We start from the raw sequence: 23,403 nt of genomic DNA, 5'->3' as shown, positions 1-23,403 counted from the left end.
CCTAGGGCCAAGAAGCTAATATTATACTATATTTAGGCTACAGAAACTTGTCATTAGATTTGGGTTTTTTTTTCTGGCTCTAAGTGACTATTGTACTTTCATAAAAACATAACCTAAGCTTTGCAGAATGTTCCTTCTCCTTCTCACATTGCTGTTTTGTTCTTAGTCTTTAAAAAATGCTACTCATAGTTATTGGAGCTAAATATTAACCTCCCTGACCTGCTAAAGAAAGAAGCCAGAGGAAGTTCAAAAGACCCAAATCATATATTTGATAAGATCTGCATTAAAATCTGAAGCCTATTTGAATATCAACTCGTTGATAATTTCTTTCTGCTTTCCCCCAAGCATGAATTAACATCAGTTCTGAACTTGGATTCTTTGTCCTCTGGTCTAAGCTTCTGGCTTTCCATGATTGATTTTCATTAGAGAAGAATCTAAGAAAAACCCATACTTGTTTCATTTATAGTGAGTGCCTATTTCCATTTTCTATCTCCATTCTGGGACTCTATCCGATTGCCTTGTGTCCTTCCATCCTTACCACCCTCCTGTGTGCATCTCACTTCTCTTGCTTCACTCTCTGTTCTGATCTTGTACTGAATTTAATCTGGGCGTGTTGCATCTCCCAGCTGTGCCTCTTCTCTCCTTAGATATATAGACCTATAAGGGATATTTGTAACTGACAATTCAGCATCTGAACCTATATCCCAATTTTTTTTACTTAGGGAATGTGTAAAAATTAAGTGCTGAATCCCAAACTATATGCTCTGATAGCAGAGCCTTTTCCTTCTTTGGCACCAGCGCTGTGACTAATGGTGAACTCTGTGGCTTTGTGCTTTTTCTTTGGTAATATAATTGGTAAAAAAAAAGGAACATTGCATGTTCCTCTATAAGACCTTGACATTTCCAACCCTCTCCCCAGTCTTACTTTAGACAAGCTAATCATTTTGTTATATTTAGCAAATTTAGACTTAAAGAAAATCAGATATTTTTAAACCACCAAATTAATTGTAGCATAAAGAGATGTATTTCTGTAAATACTTAAAAAGAAAAATTGATAACCTTTCTGGTGATAAGGTTAATATTTCTTTACTAAATCAGATGCCATTCTACATGCTATTTATTGACAAAATATTAAAGCAATGCTTATTGTGTTACATAGTGAGTTTATCCCTTGATGTTAAAAAATGTCAGTTCTAGAAAATCAAATGATAAGAACATTTTTAAGCTAGTACAAAAAGAGAAGAAGAAATAAGAAGATGGCTTTGCAGTTTTCCTTTAGTAGCATCTTTATGCAGAGTACTTGAGATTAACTTGTCTTCTGTTCTCTTTCTCGGGAAGCCACAAAATTCAGCAGATCAATAGCTGTGACAATACCAAACACCATATGTCTTTTATTGGAGTTGCCATTGCTGTGATCTAGGGATTAAAAAAAAAATAAATTAATTAAAAAAAAAAAAAGAAAGAAAAAAGAAAAGAAAAAACCTTATTAGTTTCCTGGAAAACTTAAGAAGGAACTGAACACCAAATCTTTCTCAGGAAGCTCTTTCCCCAGACATTCAAAAGTACCAGAGCAATTCTGTCCAGATCAGAGAACAGCTGGGCTTGTAAATAATTGTACTTCAGATGACTTTGCCCCAGTATGTTCAGGGATGGTGAGAGGCAATACCTTGTTTACTTCTAAACTCTTCCATCAAATAAGATATTTCTAGAACAATGTAGTCTTAGTGTAAGATAGGGATACATAGAAATTCAATAGATAATATTAATCTTTAAATATGAACCACAACTCTAAATAAGTGTTACTATAAAAAATATACCCACCAACTGTAAAGACCTTTAAAAAACCTCAGTGTTTACATGTTTCATTATTACAACTCTGGACTACTAGTAAGTTATTAAACACTTAAGAGATCAGCATAGTATACCACCATATATATATATATATAAAACTTGTTCAGTCATTCTTCTATTGATGAGGAACTTCTCAGATTTTCATACTTTGTCACCTGACGATTTTTGTGTATCCTTATAATTTGTTTTTCTTTGGACCAATCTCTTCCTTAATCTACCCACCCTCAAATTCACCCTCCCTTGTGTCTTACTTTGCCCTGCTGAATGGAATGTATTTCTATACCTATTTGTGTTTATATTCTCCCTTCTTTTGACCAATTCAGAGAAGGGTACAGTTCAAATGTCAGCCACTCTACTTTTCCTCCTTGATTATATAGTTTACTTGTGTATCTTTATTACATGAGATAATTTTCACTAACCTTGTTTTCCTTCCTTGCTCCTAACCCTCTACCAGGGTGTTTATCTTTCTCTCTATTTCCATTCTTTTCTTGAACCACTCCATAGCCTTGTCTAATTGGATTGCATTTACGAATCTTGCCAATGACAGGATTTAGAAGGGACAGATATATCATCTTTCCCATATTTCAATATAAGCTATGAATCCTTATTTAGTCCTTCATCATTGTTCATTCATTTTAACCTTTTTGTTTCTTTTTATTCCTGACAGAACTTCAAAATCTCTCTATAGTGCTCATCTTTTCAACAGAATTGCTTAAAAGTCCTCTATTTTATTAAAAATTCATTTTTCCCTTTATAGCATTATGCTCAGTTCTACTAGGCATGTTATTCATTGAATGTAAGTCCCATATCCTTTGTCTTGGAATTCTGTATTCCAGTTCTCTTCTTCTTTACAGTGGTGGCTGCTAAATCATACATATGTGATCCTGACTTCTCAATACTTGAATTCTTTCTTTCTTTCTCACTGCTTGCAATATTTTTTCCTTTGACCTGGAACCTTTATATTTTGACTACAATGTTCCTGGGAGTTTTCATTTGGAGGTTTCTTTAAAGGAGATGACCATTGGTTTCATTCCACTTTGCCCTGTGGTTCTAAGAGATATGAACAGTTTTATTTTAAGAACTCTTGAAATAGGATATCTTGGTTCTTTTTTTTTAGTCATGGTGGTCAGATAATCTAATGATTCTTGATTTTTTTTCCCCTCCTGACCAGTTGTTTATATTATGAGGCATCTTATAGTTTCTTCTTTGTTTTTCAATCTTTTGACTTTGCTTCAATATTTCATGGCTGCAATTTGGTCTATTCTAATTTTCAGGGAGTTTGCTGCTTAGATAAGGTATGCTAAGTTTTCCAATTCTTTCTTCCATAGCTGTCATTCCTCTTCCATTTTTTCCAATTATAAAAAATATTTTAAAAGATTTTAAAAAATATTTCTTACTTCCTCCCTTTTAGGAATTCTGGATGAGTTTGTGTCCAAGTTGTATTATTCTCTGAGGTTTTCCTTGTAGATGTTTTGGAGATGTTATTCTCCTCTTTCATGTTTTGGTCTTGAACATCCCTGCCACCATAATAGCTCTTTATGAAAGGATTCTTTTTTTCATATGCTTATTCTTCTAGCCTGCTTCCTGACTCTGCGCTTTGGGGAAGTTCTATAATACTTCTGGAGGGAAGGCATGGTTTGGTCTTACTGCTGCTTTTTTGGGATTTTGAATGTTGTATGGTTATAAATACATAGGATATAAATAAATATAAATGCAATTACTACTATTATTACTACTACTACCACAACCACTACCATAAACATGACATCATTTGAGCCTCACTATTACCTTGTGAAACAAGCGTTACTGATATTAGTATCCTAATTTTATAGATGAAGAAACTGAGGCTAAGGGAGGTTACGTGTACATACCTGAAATCCCTCCTACTATTTCTGACAAGGACTGGTCCTGTGCTGTAGGAGCCAAGTGTATTAAAGTCAAAATGTTAGAAAAATGATCATGTCAAAGAAACCTCACTGGCAATCTTCACTATTGGAAAAACAACTGAAAACATTCACACTCCTATTGAAAGTAACAGTAGTTAAGAAACTATAAAAAATTCTGAAAAGTCACTATTTTAATAAATTAACTACTGATAATTTCCTATGTAGGAATATTTAACCTTTTTTTAATAATACAGATATACATATTTGTATCAGTCCTTATGGCATGAGCAATAACTTGGACTCATTTTTCTTTAGTAATGAATTACATAACTAGCCTTGCAAAATACCTCAATATTAATAGCTTATAATTTTCATATATTCACACATGCAGACTTTGGGTGGATTGTGATTTGTGATTTCATCAGTATGAGGAATTCCAATGAAGAAACTATTCCTCTTTCCAACAACAGATGAATAAATAATATGTAACATAGTTTTGGAAAGTTGACTAGAGACACTAAGAGATTAAGTGAGATGCTCATAGTCATATAGCTGGCATATATATATAGAAGGGCTTGAATTCAAGTCTTTCTGATTCAAAGGCTGGTCCTCTTTCTATTACCTCATGTATCCTTACATCTTTATTCACTTTTAATACACATTGCTTTATGAATCATGTTCGGAGAAAAAAATCAAAACAAAACAGAAAATGGGAAAGAACAAAATGGGAGAGAAAAAAAAAACAGAAAAAAGAAATGAACATAGCATATGTTAATTTACATTCAATCTCCATAGTTCTTTTTCTGGATGCAGATGGCATTTTCTGTCCAAAGTCTATTGGGATTGTTTTGGATAGTCTTACATCTATACAGAATTTTTTAAAAGTTAAAAAAGCAAGTTTGTTATTGTTCAGTTATTCTGGAATAGTCTGTCATTTCCTTCTCAGGGTCACATAAGCTAGCAAGTGTCTGAACTGTGATCTTCAGATTCCATGCCTAACATTTCATTCACTAAGCCACTTACCTATTTAGTGTAAGGTAGGTAACACAAGTGTTATTATCTACCTTTTAGATACGGGAAAGCAAAATCTCAAAAGTGACTCGCTCTAGTTACAAAACAAATAATAGTGGACTGAGAATTCAAATCCAGGTCTTTTGAGTCTTTCAGTGTTTTTTACAGTATATTATACCTCTATGACGATAACAATTCATAAAATAAATTTGACATTTGCAAGGTAATTAAGACAGTAGCTAAAGTTTCAGTAATGAACTGAATCAACTACATTCCTGGGTTTTTCTTTTAAATGTAAGATTGCCCTAAGTCTACTAAAGTAACTTTTATCAAGAAGGTCAAAAGATCTGAATATATAACCCCTTTAATATACTTGGTTCCAACAGCACAGGACTAAAGTCTTGGAAAGGTCAGCCTTATAGTGTGGACGATATAGTTTGCAAGATTCCACAAGATCTCAAGAATCTGAAAATAGTCTTCTACAGCCCTAGTAAGACATTCCTTGCTACCTGAATCAAAATTCCCACTCACACACACTCTCACACTTCTACCTTTGACTGCTCTTCCTCCCCCACCCCCACTCCAAGAACTTTCCTTCCTTTTCAGAGTTGGAAGGGAACTCAGAGATTTTTAAAATTTGTATAGAAGGTTAGATAGTAGAGGTGAGGGCACTGTCTTAAAAGGTTAGTGTTAATGTGCCCCTTTTAGTGCAGAGAACAAAAGAGGGGAAAAGAAAAAAAGCTGGAAAATTTCTCTTCTAGCCTTTTCACCATAAGCATGGGTTTTTTGTTTTGTTTCATTTTGCATATCAATTGATTATAGATTTGGAAAGCACTGAGAATCTAGCTTGAAGAAATGAGATAGAGAACATGGGTAAAGTCATACACGGGTTCACAATTTTGCTTGAATTCAGTTCTGAGTTATGCAAGAAAAAGGATTGGTGGGTCCCATGGCTATGAAAACTAAAAAAGGGATGTGTAGTTTGTGATATTCCTTCTAGAAAAGGGAAATGGCACCTTAGGGAAGGGGAGTGCTTTTTTTATGTAGTACTTACTATGAGTCAGGCTATGTGCTTTTTTTTTTTTTTTTTTTTCCCTGAGGCTGAGGTTAAGTGATTTGCCCAGGGTCACAAAGCTAGGAAGTGTTAAGTGTTTGAGACCAAATTTGAACTCAGGTCCTCCTGAATTCAAGGCTGGTGCTCTATCCACTGCGCCCCCTAGCTGCCCCCCAGGCTATGTGCTTTACAAATATTATTTGTATATACAATACAAATATTTGAGCCTCATAGCCCCCCTATAAAATAGTTGGTATTATTATCCCCATTTTACAGTTTAAAAAAAAAAAAACTGAGGCAAACAAAGATTATGTGACTTGCCTTGAGTTACACAGATGGGAAGTTTCTGAGGCTGGATTTGAACTCAGGTTTTCCTGACTGGGGACCCAGGATTCTAAACCATTGTGCCAGAAAGAAAACTTTCTTGTACATATACATGTGCCTAGAATCTGTTCCCCTATTTCTAATGCTAAAGAATGAAGGCAGGAGTACTAAGCCTGGTTTTAAATTAAGTAGTAACAAAGTATGGTTTTAAATTACTTCTTTCTAAAGAATTTCAAGTTAGAACAATGTAATAAAACAATACTTATAAAGAAAACAAACAAACAAAAAAATAAGGAATCTCCAAGATCCCTGGATTTGGACCTTAAACCTTATCTCAGGCTCTGAGGATCTCCATAGATGGAATAACAAACTAAACTTACATTGAATCTGTTCGTGAACCACTACAGCAAAATGGTCCGTCTCCAGGATGTGGGAAAGCATCCCCAAGGTGTCTGTCAGGTGAATCTGCAAAATAAAGGTTATTTATGTTTATGAAGCCTCTTAGCTCCCTAGAGACTCCTTCCTACCTCACTCATATCCCCTTGAAGGATTATGGGACAAAGAGTAATAAACTATGAAATTCCTACCTCCTTTAAGGTCTTCAAGTTTCTCACAGAAAATAGAACTCAAACTGAGTCAATAGCTAAAGTAGCAAGTGTGTAAACTTAACAGTTTAAATATGCTATGATTATGTGTGTGTGCATGTGTGTGTGTGTGTGTTTGTGTGTGTGTGTGTGTGTGTGTGTGAGAGAGAGAGAGAGAGTATATGTGTGTGCATGTGTGAAGGGAAGAGAAGGGAAGGGAAGGGAAAGGAAGGGGAGGGGAGGGAAGAGCAGAAGAAGGAAGGAAGGAAGGAAGTATAAACTAATAGAGTGAAATTGAACAGAATCAGAAGAACAGGAACAGAAGAACAGAAGAGTAACAAAATATTGTCAAAATAATCAACTTTGAAAGATTTTGTTACATATTACTTTTTTGGAATATGGCTAATTCATAAATTTGTGGGTTATATTCTATATATATGTATATAATATTTATATAAACACATTTGCAATGAGTTTTTTTTTTCAAGTTTAAAACATCAAATTTAAAAAAAAAACAGAACAATGGAGTAACGTATGAATGGAAACAAAATGTGAGTTTGCCTCACTAGAAAGTAAATAATTTCAACCTTTCATTCAACAAAGGACAAAGAATCTATGTTGTCATCAGCAAGTCCCCTTTGAGTCAGAAAAGGCATGTTAATTTGCAGTGAAGAAACAATATAAAAGAGAAATGATATTCATATATTCTAGGCATGTTGGTATGGAGAAAAGAACAATGAATGAATTGCATTCCTGTTCCTGGCTCTGATACTATCTAGCTGTGTATAACACTAGTCTTCATAGAACCAAGTAAGGAAATGTTATGTGAAAGTGTTATGTAAATCCCAGCAATATTAACCACAAATATTTAGGTGCTGATTTCATTCTTTTTTTTTTCTTTATATTAGTAGGTGAGGGAGAAGAGAAAATCTATTATAATAGGATATGATAGAGGAAAAAACAAACACTTCATAATCATGAAAATGAATAGGAATGAATTCAGAAAATACAGAAAGGTAGAAAAATGAAGGATGGCAGAATAGATTACAAAATAAAACCCAATAATTTGTTGTTTAAAGGAAATGCATTTAAAACAATGGTGCTTACTGAGAGGAAATAAGGGGTGATGGTAGATTTACTGTGTCTTAGTTAAATATAAAAAGCTGGAGCTATCATGTTGATAGCTATCATACAAAACACAAGTAAAAGAAGACTGACATAAGGAGGGATACTATAATAAGTTAAAAGATGCTGTAAGTATCAAAACAATATTAATATTTTTACATGCACATATACACACTGAATGAAGAATAACATCTAAATACTTAAAGGAAAAACTAACAACTATGAAGACTAAATAGTAAAATAAACATTTTAGGCAGCTTAAATGTGCCTCCCTCAGACTTGGATAAATTTGACAACAAAAAAGTTAAGGATCTTAATAGAATGTTAGAAAATTTAGGTTTGAAAGACCTATGGTTATTATTAAAGAATAATCTTAAGGAATACTTCTATTTTTAGCACATTTAGATACTAAATGCCTATATAAAAACTAACCATATACTAGAAAGCATTAAAAAATACATATACTATAAAGCATAAAATAAATGCCAAAAGGAAGAATTTGTACATTTTAAGAAATATTATGTAAACTGTGAAATGCTACATATACAAATATAAAGAATTTATACTTTTATTTTGAAATGACCTAGGTAAGCACAAATTCTTCCCCTCTAGCCAGTGTGTCTGTAAGGACTTAAGAATTTGACCTGTATTAGTCATGAGATAGTGGATGTGGTTGATTCAAAGTATGAGGTAGTGGTGGGAAAGTGTTACCTTCTTTGTTCATTAAATTATAGTTAAAAAACAAAACAAACAAACAAAAAAAAAACATTGCTGCATTGGAAGGTACTTTGCTCCAACACATTCAAAGCTATATAGAATTTCCTCTTCAAACCTCCTTCTACTTCCCAATTAAAAACTAAATAAGAGGATTTAACAAGTAAAGAAGTATAATAACAATTTTTTTTTCTTGCCAGGATATTAGCCATGTACTGAATTAATCCAAATCTGGCTAAGAAAATGCTTCATGTTTGATAATGGTTCCATAAATATATCAATCAGCCTTCACTAAAGAATTTAAAATGTAGCTCAAACTTCACAGCTTAAGAATTTTTCCCATTTGTTTTATTTCTCCTGCCATGAGGGCAGGGACTGTTTTATTGATCTCACTATCTTCCATCTCCTAGTACAGTATCTTACACAAAGTAGACTCTAATTTAATTGAATCTATTAAGAAATTACTTTGAAGAAAGGGCAAATTAAATTCTTGAATGTCCCTATTACTATCCTGTTTCAATATTCTGCTATTAAAATCACTAGTCTTTAAAGGCTGAGCTCAAGTGCCTTGTTAGGGTAGCATTTTTTTTTCTCTCACCTGTCAAGAATGACTGTTCCTTATATAGGCTTTGAACAGAACTTTAATGCCTCCATCTTAAATAGTTATCTTAGAAAAGTGGCTGGGAAAAGTGCTCAAAAAATTCTTGTTCCTTTCCTTTCCCCATATATTATTATTTTAGAAAAAAGTGAGTATATCTTCACCCCTCATTCTTTTACAAACTAAGAATCCATGAAGACAGATGCTATGACTTAATCTTTACATTGTTCTCTGTGCAAAGCACAATGTTCATCGCAGGCTCCTTATAAATGTTTTGTTTAAGTTGAATTCCCAGGGTTAAAATGTAAATGATATATCTCTTACTATGAAGGGTCACTAATGAGTGATCAGTTTTCTTTCTAGAAGGTGTTCCAAATCTTTCAGAGTATGGTTTGATTAAAAAAAAAAATGGGGAGCCCCACATAATTTCAAGTATAGGATTATGTGTCTGATTGCATGTGCTAGGTGAGTAAACCATATTTTTACCTGACGAAATTGCTTATAGATGATTTTGCTGACTTGGTCTGAAGGCTGAACCTTTCCAGCAAGCAAGGATGAAAGCATATTACCAAGAGTGACCATTCCCAATATCAAACTGTAGGGATATAGAGAACACAGAGATACATGTCTAAAATAGAGGCATCTTTCTCAAGTTAGACAACATCAACAGATTGTTCAAGGGGCTATCATAAAAGTAAGAAATAGCTTTTGTTTGATGTCTTTGTGTTTCTTGCTTTATTAAAAAAAAAAAAAGAATAGAGAAGAAAAAAAAGAACATGGATATCTTATTTCTTTACTGATAAGTTTTGATCTCAAAACTTCATTTGACAAATAATAGAAAAGACCTAAATCAGTGTCATCATTCACTAAGTGATCAGAACTTTCAGATGATTTTATAAAAGCAGAATGAAAAGTCTGTGTGTACTTTGCAAAATACATAGGAGTCTATGGTATGGACAAATCTATTTTGTTTTAAATTTCATCAAATAGTAAACAAGAACCAAGGTTCCAATGTGCCACCTTAGCAACACAAATTTATTCCAGGTCACAAAACAAATTGACAGGTTAACAAGCATCAGTACAAATGCACTTTAAGTTTCAATCAATTAGTTAACAGTACTTTTGCCAATCAATAAGCACCCAGTGAATAAGGAATTCAGCTAAATAATCCAAGAACTCTTTATTTCATCCTTATCAACTTTATATACCCCTTATGTACAATTGGTACAATTTAAATCCAGATTTTCCTCTTTAATTTAAATTTGCTTCCTAGGACAGGATCTTGTCTACTTTGATACTTAATAGACTACACTATGTTTCAAGTCCCAAGTAGAAAAGGATAATTTGCTTATTATTCTTATATCTTTCCTAACATATGACACAATGGTTGTCTACAATGGCCACTTAATAGGCAGGTGCTAAATAAATGAGTGAACTTCCTACAGGTTACTCAATTTTACCACAATGTTGAATGAACTGAAGGAAGTCCCTAGTACATTGAATGGATCCCTGGTGATGAATTTATGGGCAAAAAAACTAGAGCTGGACAGAATACATTGGCATCTGTATTTCTGGAGACAATAACTACAAAAAGAAATCACAGATCCACTGAAATATTAAAGGGCTGGATGATATAGAAAGACTCTTTCTTCTCAGTCACCAATATTATCTCAATTCAAAAAAATCTAGAAATAAAAATGAAATGCTGTCAAGTTTGTACTCTGAAGAAATATAAATAAGAAAAAGTCATACAAAATTTATTTTTGGAGAGAGAAAGAAAGGTCTAGACTTACCCAGATTCATCAACAACTGGTACTTGGTCAAAACCCTTCTCTCGGAGGATTTCAATAGTTTTTTCACAAGTGACAGTTGGTAAGACTGTCAAAGGTGCAGAGAGGCTTAATTCTTGAATCTTGAGGTGCCACCACCTGAGAAAAAATGAAAAAGAAGTGTATGCATCTGAGGATTGATGAGAAAGGGAAAATTATAGCCAAGATACAGAAACATTTTCATTAAAAGAATTACTTACATGAGAAAATATGATTGATTACTTATCTGCTTATCATATTATCTCACTATTTTTTAAACATTTTTAGTTTCTGGAAAGGAGTTCTCTCCTCAGATGGCTCTTTGTTCCTTTACCATGGCAGTCAGACTAGGTGGAATCCCAAATGATTTGAGTTGCCAAAATATTGGCATTCGGCAATCTGGAAAAGGTTTCCTTACCATGGCTTAGTAATCATGATATCTTCTTCCTTCATAAATCCCTTCTGAAACATCCACTTGTCACTCAGAAATTTGGACCTATAAATCATCAGAGAACCAATGTTATTAGTTTCTGGAGGGCTTAAAGACCTCCACTAACTGTTTCCTATGTACTGTGCCCAATGGAATACTTGGAACTGACTCAAAAGTTTGAAATCCTGAAGTTATAGTTTCAAGAGAGAGTTCATTGATGAGTGTTGGAATGTCCTGAAATCTACTCTCTTAGAGAGTACAGAATGAATACAGTAAGGATGTGAAAAACAAGATATTACCCAGGTGTTCAAAGAAAAGTCCTCTTTCTCCTCTTCCTGGATGTCCCTCTCTCCTCCTGCTCTAGGATATGTGCAGTACAACTTGGTCAGCCCAGGGAACCTCAGGATGGATATTTGCTGACCATAAACTAGCCTTAAAAACTGTCAACAAAGCAACTGGTATTTATGGGTCTCTAACAAGAGATGCTGTTGGTCCTCCTGAAGATTTCTCAAAAAAAGTGGTACTGATGATACTGATGACAATGGTTCCAGATACATCAATTCAAACACTCTCTTAATTTCTAAGAAGGATTCTGAGTCTGAATTTGTATCTTGAGCTCTGTGTGATTCAGGGTCTTGGTGCCCATAATGTGTACTATTTCCTACTATGCTTTGACACTGGCAAAAGCAGCTATCAGTCAGAATGCATACAACTAATACCTGGAATTTTTCTGGGATGCAGAAAGGAAAAAATACTGTTGTCATCAGCATGCAAAAGAACCATAATAACTAATGTGGCATTATAAAGGGCATTTACTTTCCCTGATATTTCTATCTGAGGACATAAATCCCAGAGATCATATGACTATCTCTCATAGAAAGGGCAGACCACTCATAGACAAACTCTAGAACGAGTCATAATGCAGAGTCAATACACACACACACACACACACACACAGAAAGAGACAGAGACAGACAGACAAACATGGAGAGAAAAAGAGGGAGGGAAAGAGAAAGAAAGAAAAAGAGAGAGAGAAAAAAAAAGGAGGGAAGGAGGAAGAGAGGGAGGGAAATAGGAGGCATTGAAGAAAGAAGGAAAACAAAAAAGGTTGCCTAAGGGAAACTTCTTACATGTAATTCCTCACAGAATCAGGCAAAATGACCACACAACGCTGACCCTCTTTCAGATCCTTGGCAGCCTTTACTGCAACGGACATCGAGCTGCCAGAGCTACCACCTGTCACAAAGAACCAAGTCACTTACTATTATATCACTTTCTATTATAGTTCACATTCACAATTTGAGGGGAGTCAGGAAAGCAATGATGGGTGTATCTAGTGGGAGGGCATCTCGTTACATAGGGTTGAAACCAAACAAAGCATCAGATGCAAAATGGAGTGCACTGAAAATCCAGTCTGTCTTCCATAAAGGAAAGCATTGGGAAGAGTTTGGTATCCCAGTCTCCAGCTATCCAATCAGAGGAGGGAGGTGATTAAGTGAGGTGGTGTCAATCAATCAAAGTTAGCACTTGCAGCATGGTGATGAGATTAGCATTAATGAATTAACAGGGAAGAGTTAAGAACTTTTATATTCAGAAGTTCTGGGCAGTTTACCTCTATTATTTCCTGCATTGTGTGTTAACATTTTTTTATCTTTTTCTGTTCTTCAGGGAGACCTATGATACTTAAATAATCTCTCAGCCTGCTGTCTTCAAGATCACTTTGTTTACATAGTGAGCATATGTTTAAAGTGTTATTTAACATGTTATTTTTTGCCTTTCTTCTTTTAGATTATTCTTCATTCTATTGTTCCCTCTTTTGTTTCTTAGTGAGACTTGCCATGTCATATTCCAGTTTTTTTATTTTGGTAGTTATTTTTGCTGTGCAGGCCACACATTCTTTTCTCTTCATTTTTGTTTTGGGCCATTCAGGAATATTGTTATGGCTCCATATTATCCCCACACTTCACAGAATCCTTTATTTCAAGTGTATCATTTTCCTTTGTTTTGCAATGTTTATTCATAGATGCATGAACTCAGAGATTTGGAGACATTTCCTTCTTTTGTTAATGTTTTCCCTATTGATTTAAGGTTTTTGAGTTTCACTTCCAGTTGATCAATGACGGACAGAAACAACTACACCCAGAGAAGGAACACTGGGAAGTGAATGTAAACTGTTAGCACTACTGTCTCTCTACCCAGGTTACTTATACCTTTGGAATCTAATACTTAACGCGCAACAAGAAAATTGGATTTACACACATATATTGTATCTAGGTTATACTGTAACACATGTAAAATGTATGGTATTGCCTGTCATCTAGGGGAGGGAGTAGAGGGAGGGAGGGGATAATTTGGAAAAATGAATACAAGGGATAATGTTATAAAAAAAATTACTCATGCATATATACTGTCAAAAAAATTTTATAATTATAAAACTAAAAAAAAAAAAAGTTTTTGAGTTTATTTCTTCCTGAAATTTTGGTAATTTAGGTGATGTTCCCTTATCCACTTTCTAACTTTGTCCCTTCTGATACTGGTGGTAGAGGGATTAATTACAAAATTTTTCATGCTTCTCCTATGCTGGACAATTCATCCTTAACCAGGCGGGGTCTCTGCCCAAAGTGACTGTTGGATGGTCAGAAACGGCTTTAGCTGGATGCTGTACTCTTTCCCTCAGGCTTAGTGGAGTGCTGCATAGTCACACCCCTACACCCTCCTACACACTGGGTCATGCCCTGTGTCCAGAGCTTTGCCACTCAGAGGTTTTAGCCCCTAAGTATCTTTTGCCCTTGAAGTGCTGTTGCCCATCACTTGTCATTGTCCCTGAGCAAACTTTCATAGTCTGGAGCCAGGGTCCAACAGTGGTTAAGAATTGAAACAAAACTCAACCCCATTCCTCCCTCCATCTTTCCAATGCCATGAAGATCCCATCCTTGTGTCTGTTAGTATAGCCTCAATAGTGGTAGTATATTAAATAGGGAGGGGTTCTGAGTAAACTCAGGGTCAGTGAATGTCAGTTCATGATTTTTTTTTGTTTTTTAACTCCTTCATAAGTTTTTTTTTTTTTGTTTTTTTAAACTCCTTTTTGGTTTCCGGCTATCTCAGACTACAGAGACAGCTGAAGTTGCCTTATCTTTGATGCATAATTTCTGTTTTAGAGAGATTTGAGAGTTATGGAATTAGAAAAAAAAATTTAGCCCATCTTGTTCACATGACCTAGAATGATAGTTTTTAAAAATTCTTTACATTATCTCAACAGTACTTCACAATCCACGAAACAAATATATGAATGGGTATTATTCTTATTGTACATATGGGAATACTGAGGGTAAAAAACATTAAATAACTTGCCCCTGGCAAAATAGCTAGTGTCAGAGGTGGGATATAAAGCCACTTCCTCATAAGTCTTAGTCCAGCTCTCTACTATTTTACAGTGAAAATAGAGAGACCTTTCTTCTTAACTTTAGAGATCTACTATAACCTTCAATTTACCATTGAAGGAACTAAAGTTAAATCTTGCCCAATGATCCTAGATTTGACTTGGTCTAGTTCATCTGCCTTCTCATTCTATAATCTTTCTAGAATACTATACTACCTTTAATCTTATCCAATATGTGAAGCAAACTCAAATAGCAATATTAAAATTTATGATTAAAGTTGAGAAAATTACATGTGACCTAAGTGTCATACCTTTATGGGCCATAAGGACGTTATGTCCTTGGATATCATTCCATGAAAATAGACTCTTTGCTCTGTAAAATGTGATGAAGCTATTCCTACTTTATAGGACACATATAGTTAAGAGTTTTTTCCATTAAGTTTCAGATCTAGACTCTAGGCTTAAGTTCAATATTTAACATGTATGGGACTGCCTGCCATCTAGGGGAGGGGGTGGAGGGAAGGAGAGGAAAATTCCGAACAGAAGTGAGTACAAGGAATAATGTTGTAAAAAAATTACCCATGCATATGTACTGTCAGAAAAAAAGTTATAATTATAAAATTAATAAAAAAAATAGACTTTTTTTTTTAAAAAAAGAGTTTTTTCCATTAAAGAATGCCTCTATTTCAAAATACAAGGCAGGAATCAAAGCAATTTTTATAACAAATTTTGGAAATGTTTCCTTATTAAAAAAAAAAAATAGTATTTCTTCCCCAGAATTCTGTCCCTTCCCCTATTTCTTTTCTGTTCTGTGTACAACACATCACTCAGAGTAAGGCTCAGTAATCTATTCACTCACTTACCACAAAGTAATCCTTCTTGTGCAATTAACATTCGAGCAAAAGCAAAGGACTCCTCATCATTGCTCTTGTACCACTTATCCACCACCTACAACCAAGTAAAAAAGAAATGAAGTTCTAGAATAGTTTTGTAGATAGCAACAGTAACATCACATATAAAGTTTCACAGAACATTTTATATACATTGCCTCACAGAAAGGTGTGGCTAGATGATTTAAAGGATAGAATTACAGTTAGATAGTTACCATTTAGCCATTAATTTCTTCTAATTGGACTAATTCCTCCTCTGTTATCTGGTACAGGTTCGAAAACAACTCTACTAGTCCTTTCAACACAAGGAGATTATCAGGTATAACTCTAGCTCTTTAAGTCCAAAATGTTTTCAAACTACCTGAAAATCATTATTTGTACTGCTTGGACCAGATTGTGTTATTACTCTCTCCAAAGTTTCACTCACTAGAGCCATCCTGAATAAGATTATCTGTAAACCTCAACCTTTTCTAACAATTGGACTGACCCATACCAGTTTGTTCTTATATTTTGCCAAAGTTCAGTTCCTACCATTTGCAAAGCACTCTATTCTCCAAACCTACCCAGTTCCTTCTTTCTATTTATCATACCACAACTGTCCTTTATGAGGAAACAATGTCCAGACTACAAACAAGATGTCCTGGATCCCAATTCAATCTGATTAGCTTCAAGTTCTTACTTATGCTTTAGGCCCAGAACTGGGCTTGGTTTTACACACTACACTAGTATCTAGGGAAATGGTTCTAGAAGATAAACTCTTCTAATTCTAGGAAATGATGGGAGAAGGGAAGCACTAACATCTATCCTCCAAATTCAAACCACCCTACTTTAAGACTCCACTACATTTCTATAACCTTTATGAATTTTGATGGAGAGGACACAAAAAGGTATGGAAATGAGAATATAATGACAGAAAAAGGCCCATGAGTGGCTTATACTGTCTTCTTAGACTCCTATTGTTTCTTTATCATCTGCATACATTTTTGACTTCCTGCTCTTTCACAACAGTTGTTTCTGTAAACTTTTTAAAGAGACTTCTGAGAATCTACCTAATCTCACCAAATAGATTTTATCCTCAAATCTCACCAAATCTACAATTCAGCTTACCTTCCTGTCTAGTACTGTAGGGATGAAATCATACCCAATGCCCTCTACTTCATAAACTGTTTTGTCGGTCTGGTTCAAGTCTTCTGGCTCAGCAAGGATAGATCCTTCTGGATCAACACCAATGATCTAAAGAGATTTTTCAAAATAAGCTTCAAGATTGATATCTTTTTAAAGTTCCCATATGAATATACAAAATAATCATCAGAAGCACTATGAAAAGTTTTAATAAATGCCTACTTGAGCATGATATCAAGTTATTTCATAGAAATGAGATTTACCTTTGAGTAGTTTATGATCTAAAATTCATAATATTAACACAAAATGTACTTAAGAAGGCTAAGCATTTACATTAAGTGCAGAAATACTACCAGGTCTATTTTAGCATTCTTCAATCAAAACAATTCTCCCACAAGTACTGTATCTAAACAGCACATCTGGAGTTTGACAATGAATTACAAAGAGTTGAATCTTACATTCTGAATTAGTATTTAACCTATAAACCTTAAATATTTTCAGTAAATTTTCTTGTATGATATTCTGAAATATGGTCACACATTGTTTCTTCACATTTTTTAGGTATCCTTATTACTCTTCTGTTGACTCACGTAGTTTTTGAAAGGTGTTTTGTTGGCCACTGCCATGTGCCATTCCATCCTATTTTTCAATAAAGTGATTGTTTAATTTCTATTTTTTCATGGCTATTTCAAAGTTGTTGAGTTTCATGATTACCTTATCCTAGTTTCTTTGCTAATTTAATTTCTTAATCTATTTAGAATTTATCAGCCACATGGTTGTATTTTTCTGTAGTCTCAGCTTTGTTTCAGCCTCACTGATATTATTTTATATTTAAGGGGGATATTCAGGATCAGATTTCTCTCACATTCTATCATTTTCCTCCATCCATCTGAGCTAGATAACTACAATTCTGATTATCAGGGATAGTACCACAAATCTGGAGTGAGATATATGAAAAGCATTCTTCATTGAACTTCTTAAGAAAAAATTCAACTCAACTGAATGAGCAGGCAGGCAAGCTGTATATGTAAATGAGGGTAAGGAATCTTATTTGGGACCTAGGGGAGATGAGATAGGGACACATTATCTAGTGGTTTATTATTTTAACTATTCTTGCTAATAAGATGCTAAATTTTTTTCAACCTGCTGAAGGAGTTATAATCTAAATTTGGATGTCCCGAGACAAAACTCTATTGATTCACTCTTAAAGTTTTCCCTCATAACTCTATATACCCCTCAATCTGGCAATTAAAATCTAAAAGCCTTGGGAAGAGACTGACAATTAATTGGACTCATGCCACCTGACATATACAATTCAGAAATATGTAGTAGAAAGGAGTTTCCATATAAGGCTTACATTAGGGATGTTCTTCAGGAATAGTTATTGAAATAATTGGATTCCCACAGTACTTACTTTGCATCCTGGGCATTTCTCCTTCAGCTTTCGGGCAAGACCTGTAATTGTGCCCCCAGTGCCAGCAGAAGCTACCAACATATCCAATTTCCCTGTTTTTGTGGGAAAAGTTAGAATGGCACAGTGACAACACCTTTAGACCATATTCCCATTCAAATTTTATTTAATTGGAGTATAAATCACTCAAAAAGCTTACCAAACCCAAATTGAGACAAATAGCCAAAGAAAAGATATATTTTAAAAAATAGGAAATGAAAAAAAAAAAAAAAAAAAAGGAGTCCTTTTAATCCTGAAAAAAGGAAGTTCTTATGAATGGCCAGGAAAAAAATTGATTTTCTTTCAATTATTTTTAAAAAAGGATAATGTTTTCTCCAGATTTCATTTTTCCTTACTTCACTAGTTTTATAAGAACTCCCTCTCTTGTAGACAGGTCTGAGCATGAGTCAAGAAAAGGTAGGTGGTACCTGGAGCAAAACTCAGGGTTTTTGGGCCAAAGCAAAGTAAACCAAAACAAGAACATCCAATAATGAGGTAACTAACTTAATGTTGCTTGGCTCTGAGACAAAAACCAGGTTTTAAGTGCTTTTTGATGTCAATGCTAGTGCTGGAGTAATGGGAGAGCTCATTACCCTCTTGGCAAACTACAGTCTATTCAGAAGCATTGGATACATTCCTTCTCTCTAAGGGAGATTTTATCAAGTAAATCAAACAAACAAAAATATTCCCACCATCACATACTTTGCTTTGGTTTCTATAAAAATACCCAAAGAAGCATCATAAATTTAAAGAAATTGGCCTAACCTGTTAAGAGGTAAGTAGAAAATATTATTAATTATGGTTTACAAATGAGCAAACTAAAATAAGGGAAGAATAAATGATTTCTTTATTACCCCTGGTTTCCAGCAATCAGTAGCAATCAAGCATAACTATAAGGACTGGATGTACATACCATCACATTGCTGTAAGATCTCTTCTGCTGTGCTATCATAGTGAGCGAGAGGATTACTGGCATTTCGATACTGTGTAGGAACACGAAGGAAAGAAGCAACAAATTTATAAGACAACTGTGAGGAAAATAACATTCTCCCTACAAAGTGTTCTAGCAAAGTGCTCATTGCCTAGAAGAATGGGAAAGTTGATTTTTTTTTACTTCATCTAATCCAATACTTTCAGCTTACAATGATTTTCATCAGGTCTTGAGAAATGAAATGATATGCCTAGAGGTCACCCAGAAAGTTAGAAATATAGTTAGGATTATAAATATCTCTAGAAAGTTTTCATTCTCATACCCTTTAACTACTTAAATTCCCTATGTGTTTGTATATAACAGTTCATATTTCTAAAGTAGACAAAGCTCCAGACAAAACTCTATAGGATAAGTAGTACAGATATTGCTTTTCCCATTTCACAGATGAGGATGGAGTCCCAAAGAAATTAAGTGACTTGTACAGCCACACAATTAATAAATGTCAGAACCTGGATCTTTCTATTATAATATTGCTGCCCTACAATTAGGTCAAGTATTTCCTAAAAATTTGTTTCCTTAGACGTGATCTCAAAGTTAAAAACAAATGATATGGAATGACTTAATGTGAAGAGTTTATATAGGAAGACTATCCCATGTCCTTTGCACAATATTCATTTCAGTCCAAACAAATAGCAATAAAGTATAAAGATGCTGATAGGTTAACATATAATTGACTTACAGAAAGCAGAGCACAACACTATACCAGTCTCCCCCAAGTCCAATAGGGCTAGGAAAAAATATGAGAGCCAGACAGAAATCATTCACCAATTACTTATTGTGAGTCTATTATTGACTTAATACTGTGCTTATCAATATGGAAGACCAACTCCTAAGGAAAAGTCCAAGGAAACTAATAGATATTCATGCTTCTCTTTTATGCCTTATATCAAGAACCCAACAAGGAAAAACCTTCCTTACTCTAAGAATTAATGCGATCTCAAAATCAAACATATAAACAAAGGCCCACTTGCACAGCCTTCAAGTGTATAGCCAGAACTTACTTGATCCAAAATGTGAGAATTAGGAATCTCATTTTTCAGTCGCCATGCCACTCCTACATGAGATTCAGGGGAATCAAACCTGGCACTGGTTGGAGTTCTCACAATTTCAGCTCCCAGTGCTCTCAGGACATCCACCTAAATCCAAGAGTACAATGCCATTCAGAGTAGTCTAGAGCAAGAAGACTATAGGATATACCGTGTTGGGAGTGTTTGAATGAGTACTTTTTAACATTAGAAAATATATCTTTAAGATTTATTCATTATTGCCTGAGTCTTCGGTTTGAGTAGATTTGAGCAAACCTACCTTTTCCATACTCATTTTCTCTGGCATCACAATGATGCAACGATACCCTTTCACTGCTGCAGCCAGGGCCAGCCCAATTCCTGTAAGATAAACATGCAACAAAAATAGAAGTTTAAAGAAGGGACTGTGTAACCATCCTTTAGGAATGACCCATCACTGGAAAGGCCCTATAAGACTCATCACTGGGAGGGACTTAGAAGTCTTTTGAATAAGAAATTTCTATATTATTAATAAGTTCATTTCAAATCATTGTAAGGACGTGACTTTCCCCATGTGAAACCAATCTCCATTTGACTGACTTTCTCCATATGAACCTAATTCCCACGTAAACCATGTGAACCTAATCGAGGTAGGACGTGACTTCTCCTATGAGAACCTGACCATTCCTTAACCCATAACAACATACCATTTTTAACCTATAAGATGGGAACATACCACCTGTGTTTTAGCTCCAAATATGTGATTCCAGAAACTTGCCACTCCTTGGAATAGTTGCCGTTGATAAGGACTGGCCCCCTTGTCAAAACAACACTTGACTGTAACCATCTGGAGCCCTTGTTGGTATGTTACTATCTTATATGATGTCTTTATTTGGCTCAAAGCCTTCTTTGTCTCGATCCCTATAAAACATGGGTAATACATTCTCCATTCGGAGTCTCACCCATGAAGATGACAATCTGAATGGGACCTTTTCTTTTCCCATTCGGGACCTAGAGGCTATTGAATCGGGACTCCCCAGCTGGTTGGAATCTAGTGTTGGTACTCTCCCGAATTGATGATGTATTCTCTTCCCTTTTCTGCTACCTTAATCATAACTCTCATATTCTTTGTCTTTTATGTATTATTTGTGTATTTGTTGTTATTGTAAGCATTCTATTCCGTGCATTGTATAATTAAATTTTACTTTCACTTTGATTGAGTCCGAGAGCATCATTTATAGGAGTGGATCCAAACTTTTCTCTAAAATCACATAACATCTTTCTAAGGACAAGTCCAAAAAGTACACAGTGGAAATATTACAATGACAGAGATCTTTTGGAATTTCAAATATATATATATAATTTGATCCTCTAGTCCCATTCCAATAAGAAGTTGAGATTTAGATTAAAAACATTAATGCATTGACCATAGGGGCAGCTAGGTGGCACAGTGGATAGAGCACCAGCCTTGAATTCAGGAGGACCTGAGTTCAAATTTAGTCTCAGACACTTAACACTTCCTAGCTGTGTGACCCTGGGCAAGTCACTTAACCCCAGCCTCAGGAAAAAAAAAAAATTGCATTGACCAGAGTAGAAAACCAATTGAATAGAGAACACAGACGGCCCAAATCCTTTTGATGAGCGTTTGTTACATATTTAATATCGTAATCACTGTACAAGGTACAGAAATAAAAAGTATAACAGGATGATTTCAGAAAGGCCTGGAAAGACTTACATGAACTGATGCTGAATGAAATGAGCAGGACCAGAAGATAGTTGTATACTTCAACAATAATACTATATGATGATCAATTCTGATAGATGCGACCATTTTCAACAATGAGATGAACCAAATCAGTTCCAATACAGCAGTAATGAACTGAACCAGCTACACCCAGCAAAAGAACTCTGGGAGATGACTATGAACTACTACATAGAATCTCCAATCCCTATTTTTGTCCGCCTGCATTTTGGATTTCCTTCATAGGCTAATTGTACACTGTCTCAAAGTCCGATTCTTTTTGTACAGCAAAACAACTATTTGGACATGTATACATATATTGTATTTACTTTATACTTTAACATATTTAACATGTATTGGTCAACCTGCCATCTTGGGGGAGGAAGGAGGAGAAAAAATTGAAACAAAAGGTTTGGCAATTGTCAGTGTTGTAAAATTACCCATGCATATATCTGGTAAATAAAAACAATTAAAAAAGTAAATAAATAAACCAATAAAACTAACTACTGTACTAAAAAAAAGAAAGAAAGAAAGAAAAGGTGTAACCTGTTTCTCAAAGAGCTAAGATTTAGGTGGACAGAACTAGGAAGTAAAACCAAAAAAATATGTACTTAAACACATGATAATGTGATATAAGTGATATGAATATCAGCTAAGGAAATACCAAATAAGAGAAAGTTCATAATAGAGTTGCTCTTTCAAGGGAAGAATTCTTAAGAAATCTTGAATCTTGAATGAAATAGAAGACTTGAATTATCAATGAAAAGGGGGTAAAGTATACAAAAACCTTATTGTCTATATTTTCCCACTGACTTGAGCACTAAATTTTTACTAAAGGCAAGGAAGAATTTTTTTTTTTTTAATCACAACTTTTCATTTTTGTAGAAGAAATCAATCAATCTTGAAAGACAATAGAACTTTGAGCAATATAAAAAAAAAAACAATCATGACTTCATAAAACTAATTATGAAGCCTGCCTTCACTTGGCAAATAGGTAAAGAATGAAGCATACACTGTAAAAAATTGCCAAAGTGTGGATTTGTTGTTTAATTGAACTTTTTGTTGTTGTTTCAGGGGAAGATTCTACTGAGGGTGATAGGGAGAAAGGTTAGGAAAGAGAGAAGGAAGGCTCTAATACTGATAAAACATACCAGTATTCCCAGAAGTTGGCTCGATGATTGTATGTCCAGGTTTCAAAATGCCTGCTCTTTCGGCATCTTCTACCATTCTCAGGCTGATTCGATCCTTCACACTCCCTCCAGCATTGAAATATTCACACTTTGCCACTAGAGAAGGGAGTAGAGGAGTACAATTAGAAGGTTCCAATTTGCATTAGGTCAGTCTATTTCCTTCAGAATTTCCTTTAGGTTTCTGCCAAATTCAATTCTGAATGCCTACAACAAGAAGACCCAAACTATTTTGGGAAGATTGTTGCTAAGCA

The 23,403-nt window shown here is 34.6% G+C and overlaps 1 protein-coding gene across 4 annotated transcripts in view; it reads right to left on the bottom strand.

Moving 5' to 3' along the window:
* Positions 1-1,069: 1,069 nt before the first annotated feature.
* CBS (cystathionine beta-synthase) overlaps positions 1,070-23,403 on the bottom strand; it is a 38,259-nt gene continuing 15,925 nt past the window's right edge. For 2 of the 4 annotated variants that reach the window (XM_074300544.1, XM_074300543.1), the window contains exons 4-17: positions 23,114-23,248; positions 20,523-20,602; positions 20,219-20,353; positions 19,140-19,209; positions 18,191-18,282; positions 16,762-16,887; positions 15,628-15,712; positions 12,516-12,621; positions 11,374-11,451; positions 10,941-11,075; positions 9,634-9,742; positions 6,507-6,591; positions 3,723-3,764; positions 1,070-1,416 (exon numbers count right to left, since the gene is read on the bottom strand). In XM_074300544.1, coding sequence (XP_074156645.1) covers positions 1,307-1,416; positions 3,723-3,764; positions 6,507-6,591; positions 9,634-9,742; positions 10,941-11,075; positions 11,374-11,451; positions 12,516-12,621; positions 15,628-15,712; positions 16,762-16,887; positions 18,191-18,282; positions 19,140-19,209; positions 20,219-20,353; positions 20,523-20,602; positions 23,114-23,248 — 1,388 coding nt within the window. In that variant the 3' untranslated portion in view covers positions 1,070-1,306. The remainder of the gene's footprint in view (positions 1,417-3,722; positions 3,765-6,506; positions 6,592-9,633; positions 9,743-10,940; positions 11,076-11,373; positions 11,452-12,515; positions 12,622-15,627; positions 15,713-16,761; positions 16,888-18,190; positions 18,283-19,139; positions 19,210-20,218; positions 20,354-20,522; positions 20,603-23,113; positions 23,249-23,403) is intronic. The other 2 variants (XM_074300546.1, XM_074300545.1) reach the window with 1 other exon arrangement.

Source organism: Sminthopsis crassicaudata, chromosome 3 (assembly GCF_048593235.1).
Source record: "Sminthopsis crassicaudata isolate SCR6 chromosome 3, ASM4859323v1, whole genome shotgun sequence".
Taxonomy (NCBI): Eukaryota; Metazoa; Chordata; class Mammalia; order Dasyuromorphia; family Dasyuridae; genus Sminthopsis; species Sminthopsis crassicaudata.
Note: the sequence above shows the minus strand (reverse complement) of the source record. Positions and strands in the feature narration are given on the sequence as shown.